The 23,367-nt window shown below is 44.5% G+C and overlaps 2 protein-coding genes across 8 annotated transcripts in view; one reads left to right on the top strand and one right to left on the bottom strand.

The window, feature by feature from the left end:
- Positions 1-23,367, top strand: part of LOC121485690 (centromere protein P) — a 222,021-nt gene that overhangs the window by 158,874 nt on the left and 39,780 nt on the right. The gene's annotated exons all lie outside the window — the stretch shown is intronic.
- ECM2 (extracellular matrix protein 2) overlaps positions 1-23,367 on the bottom strand; it is a 33,356-nt gene that overhangs the window by 2,325 nt on the left and 7,664 nt on the right. For 3 of the 6 annotated variants that reach the window (XM_041746378.1, XM_041746379.1, XM_041746377.1), the window contains 8 exons: positions 16,395-16,705; positions 14,828-15,016; positions 12,132-12,737; positions 10,184-10,299; positions 8,814-8,949; positions 5,908-6,065; positions 3,542-3,681; positions 1,996-2,322 (listed from right to left, as the gene is read on the bottom strand). In XM_041746378.1, the coding sequence (XP_041602312.1) occupies positions 1,996-2,322; positions 3,542-3,681; positions 5,908-6,065; positions 8,814-8,949; positions 10,184-10,299; positions 12,132-12,737; positions 14,828-15,016; positions 16,395-16,698 (1,976 nt within the window). In that variant the 5' untranslated portion in view covers positions 16,699-16,705. The remainder of the gene's footprint in view (positions 1-1,995; positions 2,323-3,541; positions 3,682-5,907; positions 6,066-8,813; positions 8,950-10,183; positions 10,300-12,131; positions 12,738-14,827; positions 15,017-16,394; positions 16,706-23,367) is intronic. The other 3 variants (XM_041746382.1, XM_041746381.1, XM_041746383.1) reach the window with 3 other exon arrangements.

The raw sequence follows: 23,367 nt of genomic DNA, 5'->3' as shown, positions 1-23,367 counted from the left end.
TCTGCAAAAAGAAATACTGGGGAAAGGTACAAATTAATTTTAAAAGAATTAAACTCTGGGGAATGATGGAATATAGTATATGGGACCATAGAAGAAAGACTTCTCTTCATATACCTTTTTACAGTTCCAACTTTGGAATTATATAAACATTTAACATAGTGACAGTAACATTAAAAAAGAAATTACAATTTCTAAAAACCAAAAACAAACCCCTGATCTGTCAGGTTGTTGATGTGTTGTCACAGAGAAAACCACTGTATTTCTGCGACAGACCCTCATGGAACATAGGCTAAAGACTAAGAGAACGCTCCTGAAAACAATGTTTTCTTCATTTGATACTTTTGTAGTCATAATACTAGCATTCTCACTTTGAAACTGTGTTTTGTATATTGTAAAATAAAAGTTAATTTTGTTGGGAACCTAGATTCCCAGTAGAAGATAAACAAAACAAAGAAACAAATTTAATCTATATGGTTACATTTGAATTGAGAACATTAGTATGAAGTCTTGTTCTTTTTCTTTACAAAATATATATTTCCTGACAGTTCACTATAAGGCCTCTCTCTCTCTCTCTCTCTCTGTCTGTCTGTCTGTCTTTCTCATGAATAAATAAATAAAATCTTTAAAAAAAAAAAAAAAAGGCCTCGAAATAGAAGAGAGGGACATGTCTGGTCCCCAGCCTGGGTGTGTGAGTGCTGCTTGCAGTGAGGGGGTGTGGGGCCCTCCGGAAGAAAGCCCTACACAGGGCTCCCACTGGCCAAAGAGTGGGGTTTAAGAACAGTAGTTATCGTTGATTAAAACATTCCACATGTATTAAACTATAAGTTAACATTGATTCTCCAGAGAGAGAAAGTCAAAAACAAAATAATAAAAGAGAAGCCGTTAGGCACCAACTTCTTTTTTGTTCCCCCTGAGACATCTCCTATTAACATTTTTATATATTGCATGGTCCTTCCCATTCATACATAATACATATCTATCATTTTTCAGTTGTATAAAGACAGGATTAACATACAACATGATACTACTTTAATGTATACAACATGATTTGATATTTGTATATATTCAGAATGATCATCATCACATTGTTTAGCTCACATCTGTCTCCTCACATAGTCAGATATTTCTAACCAGCTTCTGGTCTGATTGGACATTTAAAGAAAGACCTGAGCATTTATCTTACCTTTCAGAGTAACAAAGTGGCCCTAGCTGATGGGAAAAATCCTTGACAAAGGGATTCTAGCTACCAAATGTGTAAAAGGTAACAAAAAAGCCAGTCGCCATTTCGTTGCCCCTCAGGAAGTCAGAGTTTGCAGCAAAGTCATCTGTGAGTGAGACCGCTGGTTCAAAGGTGGAGGAGAACAATATTCATGGAGGTTCCAGACTGCAACCACCTGAATCCCAGCACAGCGGAACCCCTGTGTGTGTCCTCACGCAGTAGCAAGGAAGCACTCAGCCACATGGCTTTTCACAACCTCTTACAAAGCCTCCCCACTCCCACCCATGATTCTTTCCCTCTTGTTTTTTTAGGAGTTTGTGTTTGGAGACCTTCATTCTCTTCAGGCAGACAGGAAACTGTGTCCCCAAAAGTGAGAGAAGCTGAGTCTCAATAATTTTATTCAGAATTTTACCTTCAGAAAAAAATCTGGATAGATCAGTTTATATATTTGGGTTTTATGCTCTGCCGATTAGTTCTTAAAATCACACGTTAGTAGAAGCTGGTTCCCAGTATTATGTAGTCATGTTCTTTTCTAAAGGATTTTTACTGTGAAAGTTTGCAAATGTACACACATGTAGGAAAGAGCTATGATGGATCGTCGTGTACCTATCACCCCCTTCAGTCATTACAAATGTGTTCCAGTCTTGTTTAATGTGATCTCTTTCCTTTTTCCCCTTATAAGTAAATCCCAGACATCATATCATGCATGATTGTGTAATCATATCCTCTGTCAACTACAATAATTTAAATCAATACTTGAAAAGGCCAAAATTTACCGTATCTTGTTGTTGTTCAACCTCAGAAAATGTAGTGCTTTCATTTCTCGTACCCCTGGTGGTATAGATTTTAAGTCATTGTGATCCAGAAACAGCTCTCTGAGAGAATGATACGCCCCATAGAAGGAGACTCGGTCCACACCATCATCTGAGAGTCTGTTAAATGATAAGTACAGATACTCCAGGCCTGGCTCCATGTGGCCAAACACGTAGCCTGGGATGCGCTCGATTTGGTTCCCAAGGAGCACAAGGTGCAGTAGCGACTTGGGCAGGTAGGATGGGACGTGGTAGAGCTTGTTGTAAGAGAGATCAATGGACTCGAGATTTCTGCAGCAGAGAAAGGCGAGAGGGGGGAGCATAAGGCAGGAACCATTAACTCCGGGCTCGGACAGGTCCAGTTGGGATGCTTGGCCCTTTTCCCACCACCACCTGGTTGGCCGTAGAGATTCCTGTGTCAGGTGGCTGTGTGCAGCCTGCTCCATTACCAGGAGCATCAGGTTCAGACACAGCCACTCTCTTCTAGGGTCAAACATGAATCAGAAATGGAGTCCAGGGATCCCTAGATGGCTCAGAGGTTTAGTGCCTGCCTTCAGCCCAGAGCATGGTCCTGGAGTCCTAGGATCAAGTCCCACATCAGGCTCCCTGCATGGAGCCTGCTTCTCTCTCTGCCTATGTCTCTGCCTCTCATATTCTCTCTCTCTCTCTCTCTCTCGAATAAATAAATAAAATCTTAAAAAAAACAAATAAAAGAAAGAAAGAAAGAAATGAAGTCCAGAGTCCTGGCTGTTGTCAAGCTGCCTCTGCCTGAGATCACCCCTGGTTCCAGCAAGGACATGGTGGTGGTGTGGAATCTGCGCTCTTGCTCCACACCTGCTCTCATGGCCTGGCATCTGGGGCTTGCAGAGAAATGAGATCTAGGAAAGGTGGCTGCCTGGCTTCTGAATTGCCCTGCCACCACCATGTCCTGCTGGGCCCTGCTGAACCTTGACACCCTTCATCCCTCTCTCCTGCCCTCGTGCCCTCACCACACAGCCTGCCAGGCTCCCTGCCATGACCTGTCCTGCTCCTCCTAATAGGCAGGACCCCTGTGTCCTTGCCAGGAAGATGGACCTTACGTCCAGCCTTCCCTATCAGGTCAAGCCCCTTGAGTCTATTTTATGAGATAGAGAAATGGTTTGAAGGAATGAAGACAGTGTGACATAGGACAAGGGAACCCTGAGAGGTCCCATCGTGGGGTGAGGCTGGGGGCCTCTTACATCCTCCTCAGGAGCAGAGATGGTCTCCCTTCAGCTTCATGACCAGCTATGAGGTGGAGAGACCTTGGGTAACTCACTACTTGGGGTTGTGGCAGGGTGAGCAGAGCAGCAGTGACCATGGTCGCCCCAACCCCAGTCCTGCTGTAAATGACAGGAGCTCAGGCATGGGGCCAAGTTGTGGGAGGGAGAGGGGCGCCATCAGTAAATGCACTTCCCCAGGGCTGGACCCTAACCTCCCCACCGTGCAGAAACCGCAGAAACCCAGAAGCCAAAGAGCATTGTGTACTCACTCTTGATTTATCCAGGCTAAAGGAGCAATCCTGTTTTCTTCAAGTTTATTGTAACGTAGCACAATGATGTTGATCTTTCTGGTGTGGTTGAAACAGATCTCAGTTATTTCTTCAATGTGGTTGTTTTCTAGGTATAATTCCTGTAATGATGAGAAGAGACTGTTTTCCTTTGTGTTGGTTGGTACATATATTGAGTTTCATAGACACGGAGATGGTACTGTGGACTGTTCTCATTAGTATTATCTGGAGAGTCTTCTGCTGTGCTTCTGGGTGAACTCATAAGTTGTCCTTTTAGTGAAATAAAAGGTACTGTCTTTCATGGTCATGGAATTAAACGAGTTTTTTAAACTATGTAATTTTGCAAAATACAGCATACCATAATTGTATAAAGCGCTCTAATTTACAAAACTCATTCATGTAAATTATGTCATTTGGGCTTCAAAACCCTAGAAAATGGGTAGAAATGACCATTCCTGGTCAGTAGCTGAGATGCTCAGGCCTGGAGAGAGGATGAGGCATGTGGTCCCACACCTTATGCCCAGGAGATACATGTCCCCACCAAAACCCGGCTCTAGGGAGTCCATGCTGCCGGCCAGCTTTTAGATTTGCTTGTATTATATAATTAATTAAAAATTAATTAAGAGCCTTCATTTAATATCAGGGTCAAGTTTGCTAGAGCTGTTCTTTTCTTTCTTTTTTTTTTTTTTAAGATTTTATTCATTTTATTCATGAGAGACACAGAGAGTAGAGAGAGAAAGAGAGAGACAGAAACAGGCAGAGGGAGAAGCAGGCCCCAAGCAGGGAGCCCGACGTGGGACTCGAACCCGGGTCTCCAGGATCACGCCCTGGGCCAAAGGCAGCGCTAAACCGCTAAGCCACCCGGGCTGCCCTAGAGCTGTTACTTTCTTTTTTCTTTTTTTTTTTTTTAAGAAAAAATTTTTAAAATTTTATACATTTATTCATGAAAGACACACACACACACAGAGAGGCAGAGACATAGGCAGAGGGAGAAACAGGCTCCATGCAAGGAGCCTGATGTGGGACTCGATCCTAGGACTCCAGGATCACACCCTGAGCCCAGGGCAGGCGCTTAACCACCGAGCCACCCAGGCGTTCCTAGAGCTGTTATTTTCAACAGTGAGCTGCCTTCAGGTTAAATTCAGTTAGTGTTACTGGGAGTTCTTCACTCAAGAACCTGGGAGATGAGAAATAGACATTGGTCTATGTCCTCATTCTCTATTCCTGTTGTAGTAATTTTCCCTTATTTTCATTTAATTTTGTGATGTGTTAAATATGAAGAAGGCAATTTCTAGCTTTTTGCTTTTAACTTCGTATGTGTTTAGGGGTGAATCATATCAGCGGTCCCGAACTTGATTGCCTATTAGGATCACATGTGAGCTTTTTAAAGCGTAACTTCCAACCTAAATGTACTGCAGTCAGAGCACACTCATCCACACACGGGACTCTGTGTCTGTGCGGCAGGGTCCTGGAAGAAGAGTGCGCAGGCCTGCATGTACGCTGCCTCCCATGCCAGTGACTGGGATCTCTGGAAAGAAAATCAGGCACAGATGGAGACACATTGCTGCTCCATATTATTCAGGTTGTGTTTTGTGTGCATGCATTATGTATTAAAACCTTAACGTAAAAAGTTATAAATTACTGACCCCAGCCTCCAAAGAACCTGATGGAGGATATATGGGGTAGGATAAGGAGTCTGTATTTCTTTAGAATCCAAGAGATTCTGACATAAAGCCCAATATCAGAACCTCATTTTTACAATTTTGATAAATTCTAAACTGATATGTTTAACAAGATAGGAAGACAAAGAAAGGAAGTGCTGTGGCACTATGTCAGACCCAGGCCGCCAGCTGTGGGGAGGCTCCATCCTGCATTCCTGCCGAGGAATCCTGTGTGTGCCCTCTGCTCTCAGGGCAGGAAGTCTGGCGCACTGGGCAGTGAGGGCCCCAGACTGTGTGCAGTGTGTCCCCTGCTGCAGCCAGAAAGGCCACACGCCTGGGCCCAGGGTGGGAAAGGCCTTGGGGTGGGGGGGTGGAAGCTGTCTTGCAAGTTGGAATTCTGTTTAAATTCTCAGCCCATCTTCTCCGTGCTCTCCCCAAGAGCTGTCAGTAAGACCAATTTTCTACTTTATCAAGGGTCACTACTAATAATTTTGACTCACAGTTTGGTATTGTTTGAAGAAACGACAGTGCTCAAATTATAGCAAATTCAGTATACAGCCCCCAAACATCACAGTGTGATGTTGTGTGTTTAACCTACATCACAGTAATCTTTTAGAATAGTACTGTTTGTCCTATTGAAGCATGTTGTACTTAAAATGTAGCACATTGTTGGAAAGATACAGATACCTCAATAGAAGCAGGAAGACCCTGTGGTATAATTCTGAATTTATTTCTTCCCAGACGTAGGTAGGACAGACTCTTCAAAGATTTGAAAGCCAAGGGATTGACATTGGTTTCACTGAGATTGTTTCCTTCCAGTTCTAAGGTGACCAGTTGATTGAGGTCTGTAAAAAATAAAACCTAATTATCAGAATATTAGGAAAATCAAAGAACCATGCAGTTTCTGTATCTTTCAAAATGTCATGTGAGATGTTCAGCTTATTTGGATGGTGGATGTTGCTTCTTTCCTGGTATCGCCCATGGTGAGTCTTCTCCCAAGTGCTCTGTGCACCCCAGATGCCCTGCTCAGCCGGGACCAAATGCTGGCCACACGTGGTCCAAGGGAGAGGCCCACTGAGCAGTCACCGTGCTATAGTATGTCTAAGGAACAGAAGCTGAGCGGCCCCCCCAGGGCAGCGAGGGCCAACTGGGGACTCAGGACACAGGTGGGCAAGAAGTAGAAGGTTGTGGAGGTCATTTAAACATTTGCAAAGACATGGACGTGCATATGACACAGCAGCATTAAAATTAGGGGTGCACGGGGAACATGGGGGCACAATGCCTGGCAAATGTCAGTCTCTGAACAAGGGAGTTACAGCAATGAATTCCTGTCACACTTGTTCACGTCCTGGCAGCCAAATGGATGTTTGGAAAGAAGGATCAAGAATTGTCCATGCACTTGAACTGAGATACCAAGAAAGTCTTTTTTACAAACAAGTTTCCCTGCATTGTTTCTCCTGGCCTCAGGAGTGGTATGATCCAGATCACTTGGAATTCTACAGGAGAATGGACAGCTCAGCAGTGATGATACCCAGAGGCATCTGAGTCAGACATTCAGGGTGTAACTTTGGAGTTTGTTCAGTAGCCAAGATTTCCAGAATAGGAATGTTTTCATCTTCAACTCAAGTCATGGGCATTGCACTGAACACCCTGTACGGCTCTGTTCCTGCTTCCAGGCTTACCAGAGAAACAAGACGTGATCCAAGCAAGAGCAAGGCACAGTACCATCAGGGGTGGGGTGGGAGAGTGGGTGGGGCTGGGCTCCCAGGGACAGGAGGGTGTAGGTACAAGAGGGGAGGCGGAGGCAGCCAGGTAGACACGGGCAGGTCAGAACCCACGTGTCTGTGCTTAGCGGAGGAGCGGGGCCAGCCCTACGCTGACCATCTGCAAATAGGGTGCAGGCAGTAAGGCCTAGCTTTCCTCTGCAGGCAGTGACAGTGCGACTAAAACACGCACCTGACAGATGTGTTTAGCATCAGAGGAAGTAGGAAGCCCAAGCAATAAACTGAGAAGTGGTTATATTTTCTCATATTCCTTTGATTTCCAAAACTAAAGATATTGAGTATCCAGCATATTTATCTTGTACGTAGTTGAGGTTTTGAAATGTAATGGAAGTTTTCCCATGAAAAACAAGTAATAAAAGTAGACTAATGGTCAGTATGTGACGTCAGAGAGATGAGAGACATGGCACACAGTGTAGATTCATGATATCATACATCAGTCTACAGTTCTTCTCTGGTTTACGCATGTATCATGTGTGTAGGGAACATAGGTGTGTGTCCCCCTGTGACAGGAGACAGGGTGGGGCTAGAGCAGTTTCCCATAGGTCAGGTGTGGGAGACAGGAGTTTATACGCAGGATGTCTTCCCGCTGTAGGGCGGGGAGCAACATGGGGTCATGGACATGGCAGGCTGCAGTCCCTAGGTATCTAGAGTGGGGGCCAACTGCGCGTGCTCCCCACAGCACCTGATAACCTCTGTTTCTACACACCTTTGCGCCTGCTGTTTCTCCCCCTGTAGCGCCCCTCCTCTGCTCCTTATGGAGCTATTTGTAATGTGACATCTGCCACAAGAGCACATGGAAGAATAGCAGGCGGCTGGTGGCCAAGCCAGGGCCTCCTTGCAGCCAGAGCAGCATCTAGCAATGGGGAGGCTGCGGTCAGGTGCACCCTGCGTGCTGGCAGCTGCTTCACAGTCCAGGTGGTGGGCTCAGCGCAGGGTGTGGAGGCTGTGTGGGCACAGTGACCTGAGCCCCTGGTCATGGCCAAGGCCTGCGTGGTGCTTGGACTATGGAGACAGGAAGGGGGTGTGTGCAAAGAAGCAGCTGCCGGGAGTGTGTGAGCACCCCTTCCAAGTAGGTGCTTCTGTTCTGTGACCTGTCATCTTGAAAACGCAACAAGAAAGGTGAGCAGTTCACCCACAGCCCGTCAGTACGCTGCTCTTCCAGCCTCTGCCTCACCTCACAGTCGAAAACTGTGCTTTCTAATGTCTTTTCCATATGACAAAGCCCATCGCAATTTGTGTTTATTCATGTTTCATGTGTACCCTGCAATCCATCTGGAAACAGAGTATTTCCATAACTCGGTAATTTTCAGACTTGGCAATTCTTGGTATTGTGTTTTTTCCCATCATCAGAACTGTTTTGTTCCTATGAAGTTTTTTGGGAGTGAAAAGAAATAATGAAATTGCATTATTCTGCTTCTGGCTTGGGTTATGAACATCAACATAAAAATATTTCAAATCAAATAGGTAGAAAGTGTGGGACACCGCACCTCAGAAGCTGCTAGACTGCTGGGAGGGTAGAAGGTAACATTTGCTGTGTTTGGAGAAGCGTGTAACCCCACCACAGACCCTGGCTAGCATTTGGGAAAAGTTAATGTCGTTGCCTCTTTTGTGCCGAGTTCACAATGTGACCACTTCAGTTCAGTTTGGTCCAGAGTCAGCCATCCGAGGAGAAAATAAATTTCATCAACTTAACTGGTAAAGTGGCCTAAGATACTTATCAGCTGTTCATATGGCCGTGGTGCCCATAAAGTTCCCACATGACCACAGGAGAAAGACCCTAAGGGCATGTGTGAACTGGATGTTACATACCTGATAAGCTTTCCTCACTGACAGCCTGCAGACCATTCTCATTGATTTTAAGTTCTTCTAATGCAGATGGCAGTTCTGAAGGAATCTCTGCCAGGTTGTTTCCATCCAGATTCAGGCGCATTAATTTCTTCAGATGCTTAAAAAGCAAATCTCAAGATTACCTTTTCATGTGGTCACAGACGTACAGTTGCGCGTCTGCTTCAGGAGTCAGAGTGCAGTGACACCTTTGCCTTACACACCTGCGTGCCCTGTCTCCGGCCCTCATAAGCTGTGTGTTCTCCCCTCCACTCCCCCTTTCTGTACTGTGGCTTTAGTGAGCGGGACAAAGCTGTCTCTGCTAGACCGCTCATACTTTGCTAGATCGTAGGTTTCCACCTTCTCAGCCTGAGACACAAAGCTAATTAGGTAGTTCGGTAATCTGAATCTCATGGATGCTGGCAGTGAGCAGTCATGTGAATCCTTACCAGGTACTGTACGCTAAGTAGAAACAGTGGTAAAACAGCACTAATGATGGCAGAAGTGCATCAGGGCGGTAGATTGTTCCTCTGTGGCACCCACACAGCCTGGTGGGTATGTGCCCATCTGCCTAACTGCCTGCCCCACTACAGTGAAGCATGGCAGCTGGTGGGTTTGGGCGATGCCTCACAGATGATTCAGCTCCAGGCATTCAGTCAGGCTTCAGCAGTTTGAGAATGGGACAGAGGATCCCAAAAACAGAAAGGGAGATGCTCTCCCATGAATCTTTCTAATCAAACAGGAAACGTGAGTCCCAGTTGTCATGTGACAAGGACTCTGCATCTGCGGCTTGAACGTGGACACCAGCCCAGGATTTGTACGAAGGGCTGTAAAGGGGGGAAAGTTTGCCTAGGCTCATTGTCTTTCCCCCACTATTCCCTGTGCTGATTTTCATCTGAGCCCACTTGTGTTTCCAGAACCTCCTCTGGCTCACGTGTTCATCAGGTCCTGCCCACGACACAAAGTAATAGAGCTCTTTCTGGCCTGAGAATGTTAACAGTTTCCAGAGAAGCTCTCCTTTGTTCTCAGAAATACCTCACATATTAAGAGATCATATTTCAATATATTTTCAGCTGCTTGGGGAGAAACTGCTCTATAAGTTCAAAACATTAGTCCTGTCACTTTTGCTGTTGTAGCTGCTCTAAGGGTGAAGCATAGAAAAACCAGCTAGAATCACGTAAACAACAGACTGTACTCAAGGTAAACCTTGAAGGCGTTAGGAATGTCGAAGAGGGAACTTTCTTGACTTAGGAGCACACTACAGTGCAAACATGTTCCTTTTGCTCCCTTCCCTTCTGCCAGCACAGAGCTGTCCACAGGGATCTTTCCTCACCAGGTGGAGCATGTATATTTACCTTGAATGCTTTGGGACTTATGCCTGGGGAGGTGATGTTATTTTTGCTCAGATCAAGCCTTTCCAGATTTGGCAATCCATTGAATGCTTCGTCGGGAATGGCGGTGATGGAATTGCCTAGAAAACACAGCAGTGTGGTTTTGACCTCTGTGTGCACATGTGCAAGGCTGCATACGTGTATTCATGAATGTACATAGACAGCAGGGGAGCTCTACTCAGAGGAGAAAGTAATACCCATAACAAGGACAGCATCTGTATGAGCAAATGCAAATGTAGAAAACACCATCCTGGGGCCTCCAGTCACAGGCTTGTTGTGCTGGTGGCCTTCCTGTTTTAGGTGAAGCTGCTATGAGGACAGCTAGACAACTGTTAGCATTTTATAACAGAGATGTGTTTCTGGAAGCTTACATAGAAACTGATTTTCCCACTGATGTGTCCCTGGGCCAGAAACCCCACACTGTCACCCATGGGATGCTGTCATCTCACTTACCTTGCTGAAATTTCCTTCTCTAGATGAGCGCAGGGAGCTCCAGATCTAATGTTGTAATTACATGGCTTCAGTCTACACAACTTTCTACATGCTTTACATTTATGGGGTTTGGTTAAGTGGCTAGTTGATGATTTTTAAACCCAGACTGTAAGTAAGCTTAACAGAAACAGTCCTATAAGAACCATGTGGTGACCTTCTCAAAACCAAGACCACGTGACTGAGCATAAGTCTTTCGTATTTCATAAGACCTCAGGCTTCCACAGATTGGGATTTCTTATGGTGGGGCCTGACATCCCCACTGTGGCAGGGAGGATATTGCTAGTGTCTGAGCTGCTGGGCATGAGAGATTTCCCTATGGGATCATGTGAGCATGGTGTCCTCTCAAAGACTGGCCATCCTGAACCAAGCTGTCAGATGTCATCTATTGAATATGTATTTATAAGGTTACTTATTATTTCCTGGCAGTTTATTTCTGTGACTGCCCCTGAGACACGTCTGAAATCCCATTCAGATTCTCGCACCCCAGCGTCTTCAGAGTGCAGCTGGGCTGTGGGTCTTGTCTCACAGATGGACACACACCCGGGGTTCCCACCAACCAGCCTCACACCCCCTGGCCCTGCCATTCCTCTGCTCAGGACCATTCCATACCCACATGAATGGCTGCAGTGATGGAAAGACAAGTGGCAGGATGCAGGACAGCAGGAACCCTCCTGCATGAAAGCCACAGCCCCCTTGGGAAGTATGGGGTGGCTTCCTTGAAAGCTAAATGTGCCTTTACTCTGTCACTCAGCATTTCCACTCCTTGGTGTGCACCTTAGCAGAAGCCTAGTCCACACAGACCTATGTGTGGATGTTTTTTGTTTTGTTTTTTTTTGTGTGTGTGTGTGGATGTTTATAGAGCTGTATGTATGGTCGCCTCAAATTGGGAGTGACCCCAATGCCCCTCAGGGTCACCGGCACCTGTGGTCCATCTACATAAGCACAACACACTCAGCAGTGGGGAGGACCAGTTCCTGAGGAGTGCAGGGTCCTGAGTGACCCTCCACGGTGACGCAGTAGGATAGGGCCAAGCCCTGGAGACCCATCACCTCAGCAGAGCCCAGGGCAGGTCGCAGGAGGGGCGACCGTGGGTCCTGACTGTGTGGGTGGTTCTGCAACTGTATGCATCAGCCAAAGCTCAGAGAATAACTTGCTAAAAATAAGTTTTACTGCATGTAAATTATACCTCAGCAAAGCTGACTTTAGGGAAAAAGTCAGTGGGAAATCCTGATTTGGTTTGGGGAACTTTGCTTTGTACCTAACTATGCTATTTGTTCTGCAAAGTTTATATATGTAATTGTGGATGTGAAGTTAGTCTGGGATCAACTCATATCATGAGATTAAAAATACGACGTTCACAAGGCAAGGCGAGTGAGTTACTTGGAAAGCACAAAGCAGAAGATACATCCCCGTGTCTTACCAGCGAGCTCCAGGCTTGTTATCTCTGGTCCTGTCAGTGGTGGTATCTGCAAGAGGCCAGCGCTGATGCAGCTGATGGTCCTGTAGGACAGGGAGCACCCGCTCGGCACAGACGGCATGCCCCGGGGAGGAGGGGGGCCCCGGGGTCTGGACCACACCCTGAACATGTCTCCTCTGATGGTGCCCTCCTCCTCCTCCTCCTCCTCCTCCTCCTCCTCCTCTTCCTCCTCCTCCTTCTCCTCCTCCTCCTCCTCTTCCTCTTCCTCCTCAGCCTCCTTGTCCTCCTCAGCCTCCTCCCTTGCTGGATATCCCTGCTGATGAGCTGGCCTCCCCACTGCTCGTGGTCTCCCTGTCGCTCCTCTCCTCTGCTCCTCAGCAAGAGATCTTCCCTGCCCTCCAGGTCCAAGGATCTTTTTCTTTTGCTCCTTATCTTTATCTTCTTTAATTTCTTCTTCATTCTCCTCAAATTGAAGTTCCTCTTTTTGTAGTGCTTGATCCATTTCCACCTGGTGAGGTGAGTTGGTAGGTTCTGTTTGTTCTGAAGAATCACCAGAAAATTCACTCCTATCACTTAATGCTGTACCAGTGAGCTGCAGATGGGAGGTTGCTGGCCATGCGGGGAGGATACAGCAGGGGTGAAGTGTAACATTAGTCAAAGGAAAACTCATAGTGAAAGTCAGGTTAGTAAATATTATTCCCTCCAGGTATTTGAGTGCAATTTAAAGGTAAAGTGCATTTTTGAAATTTTTGCTTGAGTAATTTTAAAACCAATTTTATAAGATTTGTTTTAAGCAATTTTTTTTCCTGTGGCCTTAATATTTATTTTTACTAAAACATCTTGCTACCTGGTAATAAAGAGGGAATAATACTGCCACATGATGCAAAATGGGAAGTACTACCTGTGTGAGGTTTCGCTACGATGAGAGGTGACCTTTATAATAGATACTGTTCAGTTTATCGGGGTTTTGATCATGTAAGAGTCAGATAAAAAAAACTGAAACATGTGGGATCCCTGGGTGGTGCAGCGGTTTGGCGCCTGCCTTTGGCCCAGGGCACGATCCTGGAGACCAGGGATCGAATCCCACGTTGGGCTCCCGGTGCATGGAGCCTGCTTCTCCCTCTGCTTGTGTCTCTGCCTCTCTCTCTCTCTCTCTCTCTCTCTCTCTCTGTGTGACTATCGTAGATTTAAAAAAAAAAACAAAAAACAAACAAACATGTATTTACTTGCTTGTGCTACTGGAACTGGCTTATGTTTGTAGATTTGTTGCTATTTTTGTCTGATTTTCTTTCAGCCCCATAGGCCCAAAAGCATCTTCTGAAATTCAGGATTATAGAAAGTTCTCCTGTTTCTCCCTTCCAGACTCTCTACTTAAATTTTTACTGCTTGACACTTAGGGGAGGCCTCCTGGATCCAGATAATGCTGTTTTGGGTTAGAGGTGCACACAACCATCCTTTCAAAAGTTCTACAATGATGGGAGCAGAGTGAACTGCAGCCGGTGTCACCTGCGTGTGTGTTTAGCAAAAAGGGGGGCAGGCCCACTGGTGACAGGAGCGCGGGGAGAAGGGGGCCCCATGCATGCGGGTCTCCTGGGTCGTTGCTCTGCTGTTGTTTGATACTGTACACAAATCACCCAAGAAAGGGACTCAGGAGATAGGCCTGCTTGATGAATACTTGAGATTTCAACCCAGTATATATTATAAAGTCGGTTATTTTCACATCCTTCACAGAACATGCAGGAGGAAAATAGGAAAGAATAAGGGACAGGAAGCTGAAGCGATCATATTGAAACATTTACAGTCCTTCCTGTACATCCAAGTTTATTTTTCCAAAATAACCTCAATATTTCAAGATTATTACAAGGCCTTTGAACCCTGTCTGCTCATTCCTGAATCCTACCTGTGTGTTTGCTGACACTATTAGAGGCACAGCCCCCAAGTGAGACAGGCGGTCGTATGCACTAGCATACAGCTAGCTCCTAAGTGCTCTGAAGTCCTCCTGGTACCCACCCCGTGGCTGTCCTGTGTGCATGGAAACAAGCTGCCTTAACTGTAGATAAGAGGAAATGCCTATTCCTTCCCATGAATTTACCACCCATTTGTCTCTTTCTTGAGGCACTGGTTGGGCTCTTCTTGGGGGCATCTGCTGTCCCCGAGTATGAGCCATGGAGAGCAGGGGCTGGTGAGTGCCCCGCAGGCCCCAGGGCTTTCCTGTAGGGCCAAGCACCAGCACTTATCCACTTTCCTGAGTGGTAATGAGTGCAGGTTGCTGGTGGCAGGAGACACTGGGCTTTGTTCTCTCGAAGTGTAAACCCCCTTCCCTGTGTTCGTCAGGAGTCCTTGGTCATCCCTCATTGCAGTCTTAACCTATGCGTGCACTGAGTTGAATTAGGGGAGCAACTCCATGCAGGGAGCCAAGCCATGCTCTTCCCTTGCACAGCACAGGGTGTTGTGGGCTCTGCAGACTGTCCCTGCCCCTTAGAGGGGTTCCGGATGGAGCCAGAACTACACAGGCAAGATCTGTATTTCTGTCCCCTACCATTGATTTTCCCAAATACCTGGTATGTTTATCATTACTTGCCAGTACTCTAAGTACCTTGATGACTAGTTTACCATAATCTAAAAGCTAAGGTAGTAACAAAAACAACAGAATTGAAGACTGTCACATGTGATACTTTGTTGTGGGTAAATACTTGTACCTGTGTCAGAGCAGACAGAGCAGCACTCCCCTTCAGGCCTAACTGTCTGGGGGCACGTCAGAGGGTGGCACATCATCTCATCACAAAGCACTCTTCCATTTGAGCAGAGGCAGGTAGTGCACGGCTCAGGAGACCACACCGCTCTGTTGTACATGGTCATCCCATTCACCAGACAGTGTCCCTTCTTTCCTAGAAGAGAAGTGGGAGCATAGTAAGTTCCTCATATGGTCGCCAGTATGGTGGATGAGGGTGAGCACAGTGTCGAGTTGAACGGATAGGATCACACCAGGGTGCGTTCTCACATGGGGTAAATAGACCCCAGATACGTGACCCAATAGAGGCTTCTGTGTGCTCTGCTTTCAGCCTGTGGTTTAGGCTCTGAGCCGTACCTCTGTACCATATCTGTCTGGGTGACTTAGTTATATAGCAGCACCCCCCTCCCCCCCAGATCTCAGCAGTTCCTCCTCTGTGCCATGTGTCCACTGGGCACACTGGGGCTGCGGTAGTGATGGTCACAGAGACAGCAGCTTCTGCATCTCCAAAGCAGAGGGAGGGATGGGAGGTTGTGAATCCCACACAAGCCCTAAAAGTGCCTCAGTACCTTGACCAAAACAAATGATGCAGCCTTACCTAAATTCAGAAGAGACACGGCGTGGTAGTTCCCTTGGGTGCCAGAGGGCAGAGAGCAAGAATGACACCAATGATGAGCCCACGTCTCACTCCTGCCAGTGTGCAGACGGGGAAGGCAGAGCCAGGCATTGCAACTGACCGTTTCTTTAGAGTTACTGTGTTACTGAAAACTAGCTCACACATCATTGGTGCCGTTCCTGTGAATTGTTTTCAGTACAGCGATTTCTCTATGTCCAGGGTTGTAGACATGTGGACAAGTATGTCAACCAAGGGAGCCATCAGACCACCTGCCTTGATTGGAATGTGAGAGCAGATGCTGCCTTCCAACCTAGAATCCCCAGTCCCACCTGTGGGTGGGCTCTCACATTCATTCCCCCCATCCCCTCCTTTCCCTCACCATTCAGGACCTACCCAGCAGTTTCATCTGCATAAGATAAATTCAGTGGCTTAAGGCAACTTTTTGGTTGAAAATAGTTAACAGCTATGTATTCATAGAATCATCTGAATAATTTGTTTCTGTGTCCCAGATGCTCTATCATTATAAATGAAAAAGCAAGTTACAACCTTACTAGGTATATTATCTGTATTATGAATCCAGCTATTTGAAATACATGGCATAGGAAATACTAGAAAATAATAGACCAAAATAGTAACTATGGTTTTATAAATATAGTTGTGGGATAGCTATAATTTTGTATTATAATTAAATTCTATAAATGAAATTTTAAATTATTTCAAAACTTATTATAGACTAAACCAAAAGATAGAGTATCTTGATATTATAATAATTTGAAAATATATATTTAGTATATATTAATTTGAAAATATAACCTAAAATTATAATATATTAATAACCATATAATAACTTGAAAAAATTTTTTGGAAAATTATCTTTATGGAGGTTCTGTTTCTCCTCCCTCCCCTACTGGTTTCTTACCTGGTAACACATTATAGCTTGATTCTACTACAAGAAAACTTAAAAAGGAGTCAGACTTTTCCTCTGTGCTATAATCCAGGTTAAGCACAGGAATTGTTGCTGTTGGTGTGACCACTGTCTGCTGGATCCCCAGCTGCCCGCTGGATCTGCGGCTGGGTGAGGAGCTTTTCCTCAATCTTCTGTAATACACCCTCCTCCTTTGTTTCCTAGGTGTTTCTTCATTTTGTCCAAAATCGGTTTGAAAAACGATAAGCAGAAGGACACAAAGCAGACCTGCAAACTTCATGCTTGCCTTTTTCACCATCCAATTTCTAGAATGAAAAGGAAGCAGAATTTTAGATTTAGTAGTGCCTAATTTTTACCTTTGAAAATTGGCTTATTATCGCTTGTGTGCCTCAACAGCATCTTGGAGAAATGACACACATAATATGTGGACTATGTGCTGTTGTGTTACTGCCAAATCAGAATCTAGAATTCTTCTATCAGAATCAAAGAACTTTTAATTAATATCTTTACCTCTAGATCAGGCATAAGGCAACTTTTTTCTATTAAAAACCAGATATTAAATATTTTAGGCTTTACAGGTTACACATTGTGTGTCACGGCTACTCCACTTGGCTCTTACAGTGTGAGAACAGACAGTGGTACACAAACGGGTGTGCTAGTAAGGCTCCAATTACTAGACCGTTTGCTTGGCCTCTAAGCTGTGCTTTGGTGAGCTATCTCTGGACAGCTTTGCTGTGTCCTCAGATTACCCAGGGTTGCTCTACCCAGGGTTGCCAGGTCATCCTCTGACTTGCCCCACCCTCAGCCCTGTCCCCTGCTCTGCTCTTTGGTTCTTCTGTCCTCTGGCTTTATAATTTCCTTTGTTAGGAAGAAGGGGCATGACTGCACCCTGTAAAAATAACAGCCAACTAGCGTCAGTTGTAAAGATGTAAGACAGACAAAGAAAAACTCTTAAGTAACTGGTCTCAAGAGCACCACAGGACCTTGCATGTTGTAAAGGTGAAAAAGGTATTGGTGAAATGAATACTCATACATCTGGTGCTGAAGACCACATGTGGTTGTGGTAGTGTGGTTAAACACGTTTGTCCAGGCCCTGTGAAGTCAGGGAGCAGAGAAAATACAGAGAAACCTTCCACAAGGTGATTGATTGTAGGGGCTGGTTAAAGGATTCACCTGGCCACAACTTTGACCATGGTTAGTCCTGCAAGGAAGTCTGCATGGCATCTATTCCCCTTTAAACTGAGAGCCGGCATCTCCCCCATGGCCTCTGCCTGGCAGCTCTCCCCTCTGCTGTTCACTCAGGTTCCCTCGCTGTCAGTACCGCAAGATGGAGGAGAACCTAAAACCTCAGGGATGCTAAGGACCTAGGATCATTAGCTTAAGTGGCAGCCTTGCTTGGTGATGAGATTTACCCCTCCTCACAGCCTGCCTCACTGAGTGACACCTCTGTTGGTCAGAGCAAAACTGTTAACATTTCAGAAAATGTCACCCTGGAAGGAATGGTAAAGGGTTTAAGGTGATGCATGTACAGAGATTAAAATTCCAAGCTGCAGAGGAGGGATTTTGAAGGCTCAAAGGGTCAAAACCTTGGCCATAGACTGTGAACCCAGCAATCTTGCTGGGACCTTAGGAAATAGGCCCTGTAAGCTTTGGGTTCAACCTTTCTGTGTGAAATAAAGTGCTCTGCTGACATCAGACGCTACTATGTTACAGGTCTGCTTTGAAAATCTGTGGGCAGGTTGTAGGAACCCCAAAGGGCATCTGAATGGAAAACCATGTACAGGGAGGTGAGTTGAGGCCTTCCTCATGCCACAGTGCCTACCCCCTAAATGTACAGGAACTGAGGATGATCTGTGTCAGTCTAGCCAAATATCGTGACTTCTACCAATAGAAACCTATAATGGTTGTAGCAAACACAAGGTTGCCACCACGGGTCTTTGCCTAAGTACAGATGTCACACACATTCTCCATGTGTACATCACCAAGAGGTCAAGAATGTGAGCACTCTTCATCGGGGTTGCCATCCCCGCATTGCTGATATTCCTTCCAGTTGTGCAATTAGTGACCAGAGTGGATCCAGGAGGCAGCGACTCCTAGAGAAGCTAAAAGTTAGTTCATGGTCACCTCATAGAGAACCCATCAGCCATTATAGCAGTTTTGTGACTTCTGCTTCTAGCCAAAATGGGGTAACAGAGACACCACCCAAGATAACTTATTAAAATTAGGACAAAAGCATGAGGCTATGTTTTTCAAACATTAGACATGAAGCAGCATAGGACATTGACCTCTGGACAGGTCGGGAGGGCAAACAAGTCCAAGGTGAGCCTCTCTTCATGCTGCAGCTCAGGGAGGGGACCCAGCAAAGTCCTGGTTTCCCTGGGGCAAGAGTTTGCAGAGCAGATAGTAGAGAGGAGGGCTGCCCCCGCAAAGCCTTCCAGAGACCTCAAGTCTTCAGCTGAATTCTGATTAGCATGTCTGCATGAGTGAACTTCTCGACACGGCAGAAAGAACTACTGTACACAAAAGGGAAAATCTCTGGGGCTTGTAAAAGATGGCCAGAGTTTGGGTGCCCACCAGTCAGCCTGGGAAACCTGCACAGGGCATCAGGTAAAGTGTTCAGAAGGGCCCTGGCACAACAAGGGAAACAGTCCACCCCAGACTAATGAACAGCATGCATCTCTGAAGAATCCACTGTATGCAATAATGTGACCATGTTCCAGATCACCCAGTAGGTGTTTGGGAGTCTGGTGAAAACTTAGGCACACAAAGGTGGAGGAAAAATGGTCCATAAAGATTATGTTCATATAATAATAATACTGTATTTAGGGGGGTTACAACATAAGTAGAATTAAAATGTATGAGAACAGAAGCATAAAGGAGGAAAGAGGAGATGTGCACATACTGTGGTAAGGTTCTTTTCTATGAAGTGGAATAATATCCCTTGAAGATAAGCTATAATAGGTTATTATTTTTTAAAAGATTTTATTATTTATTCATGAAAGACACAGAGGAGAGAGAGAGAGGCAGAGACACAGGCAGAGGGAGAAGCAGGCTCCATGCAGGGAACCCGATGTGGGACTTAATCCCGGGACTCCAGGATCACGCCCTTGGCCAAAGGTAGGCGCTAAAGCACTGAGCTACCCAGGGATTCCCAAGCCATAATAAGTTAAAGATGCATATGCTTGAACCCCTAAGATAACCACTAAACAAAAAAAGAGTTATAGTAAATAAGGCAATAAAAGAGATCGAATGGAATAATAAAAATTATCCAAAACAAATTTATAGAACACATTAAATGTAAATTAGTTAAATGCCACAATTAAAAAGCATAGACTATTAGGTTAGATTTTTTTTTTTAAAGCATGACCCAACTTTTGCTGCCTGTAAGAAACTCATGCTAAATATAAAGATGCAAATGGGTTAAAATTAAAAGGGTGGGAAATTTTTATATTGTGGTAACACTAATCAAAAGAAAAATGGAGTGTCTGTATTAACATAAGTTCAAGTAGATAAGATAATCATATTGCCAAGCATGAGGAAAGCCTTGCATAATGTTAAAGGGATCTATTCTTCCCGAAGACAAAACAATCTCAAACCTTTATATGCTGAATAATACAGTTTCCAAATAGCATGAAGGTGCAAGTGGAACTACAGAAAGAAGATAAATCTACAGTCAACATCCACAATTTCTACTCTGCTGTCTCATACAGATTTTAAAAATAGTAGATAGTAGTTAAAACACTGAAATGGGGTGCCTGAGTGGCTCAGTTGGTTGAGCATCTGACTCTTGATTTTGGCTCAGGTCATGATCTCAGGGTTGTGAGACTGAGCCCTGCATGAGGCTCTGTGCTGAGCATCGAGTCTGCTTGGGATTCTCTCTCCCTCTGTCCCACCCTCCCATTCACATTCTCTCTCAAACTAAAAAACAATGAGATACCACTGGACATCTATACATCTATTAGAATGGCCAAAATAAAAAAACACCAGACAACACAAAATGCTAAGAAGGATATAGAGCAGCAGGAACTCAACATTCGTGGCTGGAGGGAATGCAGACTGGCACAGCCACTTTGGAACATAGTTTGGCAGTTTCTTAGAAACTGAACACACTCTTACCATGTAACCCAGCAATCATGCTCCTCAGTATTTACCCAAGGGCCTGAAAACATATGTTCACACAAAATCCTGCATGCGGATGTTTACAGCAAACTTAGAAGCAACCAAGATGTCCTTCAGTAGGTAGGTGGATAAACAATGGTCCATCTACTCAAGGGAATATTAATAAGCACTAAAAAAAAATGGACCATTAGGCCATGAAAAGTTAGGCCAGTCAAAAGTTTTACTTAGTGAAAGAAGCCAATCTGAAAAGGCTAATATTGTAATATTCCAACTCTGTGACATTCTGGAAAAGGCAAAACTGTAGACACAGTAAAAATGAGTTGCTGCCAGGAATTGGTGCCAGGGGGAAGGATGAATAGATGGAGCACAGAGAATTTTTAGGGTACAGTCAGAATACTCTGTATGGTACCATAATGATGGACACCTATTGTGACACTTTTGTCCAGATCCATAGAATGTATGCCATCAAGAGTGAACTGTAATGAAAATTATGGACTTGATAATGACATGTCAATGTAGTTTTGTGAGTTGCAACTTTCTGTGAACCTAAATTTGATCATTGTCATATATAAAAACATGCTAACACCGTGCTTAATTTTGAAATACAGTGTTTTCCCATTAAGATCAGGAACATGGGGCAGCCCGGGTGGCTCAGCGATTTAGTGCCACCTTCAGCCCAGGGCATGAGACCCGGGATCAAGTCCCATGTCAGGCTCCCTGCATGGAGCATGCTTCTCCCTCTGCCTGCTTCTCCCTCTTCCTGTGTCTCTGCCTCTGTTTCTCAAATAAATAAATAAAATCTTAAAAAAAAAAAAAAAAAAAAAGATTAGGAACATGAAAGGATGTCTGGTCTCACGACCCACAGTCAACATTTTATTGGGTGTTCTGGCTGGTACAGTAACATAAGACCAAGAAACAAAATGCATCCAGACTGGAAAAGAAATTGATGTTGCACAAATGTCTTATTCATGTATGTAGAAATCCTATGCCAACAAAAAAAGCTGCAGCTGAGTTTATAGCAAGGTTTCAGGATATAAGATCAATATACAGAAATCAAGATTAATTCAATATGCTAACAACAATGAGAAAGTTAAGTTAAAAATACAACATCATTTAAAATAAAAAGGCAGGGATCCCTGGGTGGCGCAGCGGTTTGGTGCCTGCCTTTGGCCCAGGGCGCGATCCTGGAGACCCGGGATCGAGTCCCACGTCGGGCTCCCGGTGCATGGAGCCTGCTTCTCCCTCTGCCTGTGCCTCTGCCTCTCTCTCTCTATCTCTCTGTGACTATCATAAATAAATAAAAATTAAAAAAAAATTTCTAAAATAAAAAGGCATTAAAATGTGAAATACTTAGAGATACTTCTGACAAAAGACGTAAAAGATTGCAGTCCTGAAAACTATGAAGTATGGCTGAAGTAAATGGAAAAGGCACCTATATAAGGGATATATACAGTGTATATAGGTTAGATGACTCAGGTTTAAATTCTCAATTCTATAAAGTTAATCTATAGGTTTGTCACAAAGCTGGCCAAAATTCCAACAGGGCCTTTTTGTTTTGTTGTTTTTTAATGGTAAGGTGATTCTAAAATTTTTATGTAAATGTGAAGAGCCTAGAATAGCCAAAGCAACCTTGGAAGAGAGAGAGAAACACATTTGGAGGATTATCACTATAAAGGTGAGGAAGTAGTGGTAGTGTGATGCTGGTGTTGGGACGAAATGGGCGGTTCAGAAGGAGACCAAACCTGCACAGGCAGTTGGGAGAGCGATCTAATGTAGAGAGGAGGATCTTTTCAACACATGGTACCTAGAGTAAGTGCATAGTCATGTATAATACAGAAAATCGATCATAAATGAATATAAGAGCAAAAAGTATAAAACTTGTAGAAGAAAATATAAGAAAAATTCTGATGACCTTGGATTTAGCAAAGATTACTTAAGTATGCAATAAAAAGCAAGAAATACATTTTTAATTGGACTTCATCAAAATTGAAAGCTTTTTCTCTTCACTATTAACAATAGGATACTACCACATACTGGAGAAAATGTTTGCAAAATATATATTCAGGAAGGAACATGTATCAAGAGTAAAGAAGTCTTGCAATTCAATCATGCAAAGAAAACTCTGTTTTTAAAAGCCCAAAGTTTTGAACACAGTCACCAAAGAAGATTCACAAATGGCAAAGAAGCACATGAGAAGGTGTTCAAAACCATTCGTCATTAGGGAAATGCAGATTAAAACCTCAGTGAGATAGCAATGCACATCAGTTGGAACAACTTAAAAGAGGCTGTGGCAGGTGCTGACAAGTACGTGGAGTGACTAGAATTCACTTACAATGCTGTTGGTAATGCAAAACCACATGAACATTTCTGGAAAACAGTTTGGCAGTTTCTTCTAAAGTGCAGCATTCACCTACCATTTACCCAGCCATTCTGCTGCTAGATGTTCACTCAAGAGAAACAAAAACATATGTCCACACACTGACTTAATTGTGAATGTTCATGGCAGCTTGCTTTTTGCTCTAGACAAAAAGGGGAAGCCATCCAAATGTCTAGCAGTGTGTTAGTAGATAAACAAATGGTACCATATCCATACAGTGGAATACTACATAGCAACACTGGATAAACCTCAGAATAATTATGTTGAATAAAAGAAATCTTATACAGAGGGCGTATACATGATTCCATTTGTAGGAGATGCAAACTTTTCTGCACGGAAATGTATCTGTGCTTGCTTCAGCAGGAATGGGGGTGAGTTGGCAGTTAGGCATGTGTAGGAGATTACCAAGGGTCATGGGGAAGCTTTTGGGGATGGTGGGTATATTCATTTTCTTGATTGTGGTTATGGTTT

Source organism: Vulpes lagopus, chromosome 2, assembly GCF_018345385.1.
Source record: "Vulpes lagopus strain Blue_001 chromosome 2, ASM1834538v1, whole genome shotgun sequence".
In the NCBI taxonomy this organism is placed as follows: Eukaryota; Metazoa; Chordata; class Mammalia; order Carnivora; family Canidae; genus Vulpes; species Vulpes lagopus.
The sequence above is the reverse complement of the archived record's forward strand: the minus strand, read 5'-3'. Positions and strand labels throughout refer to the sequence as shown.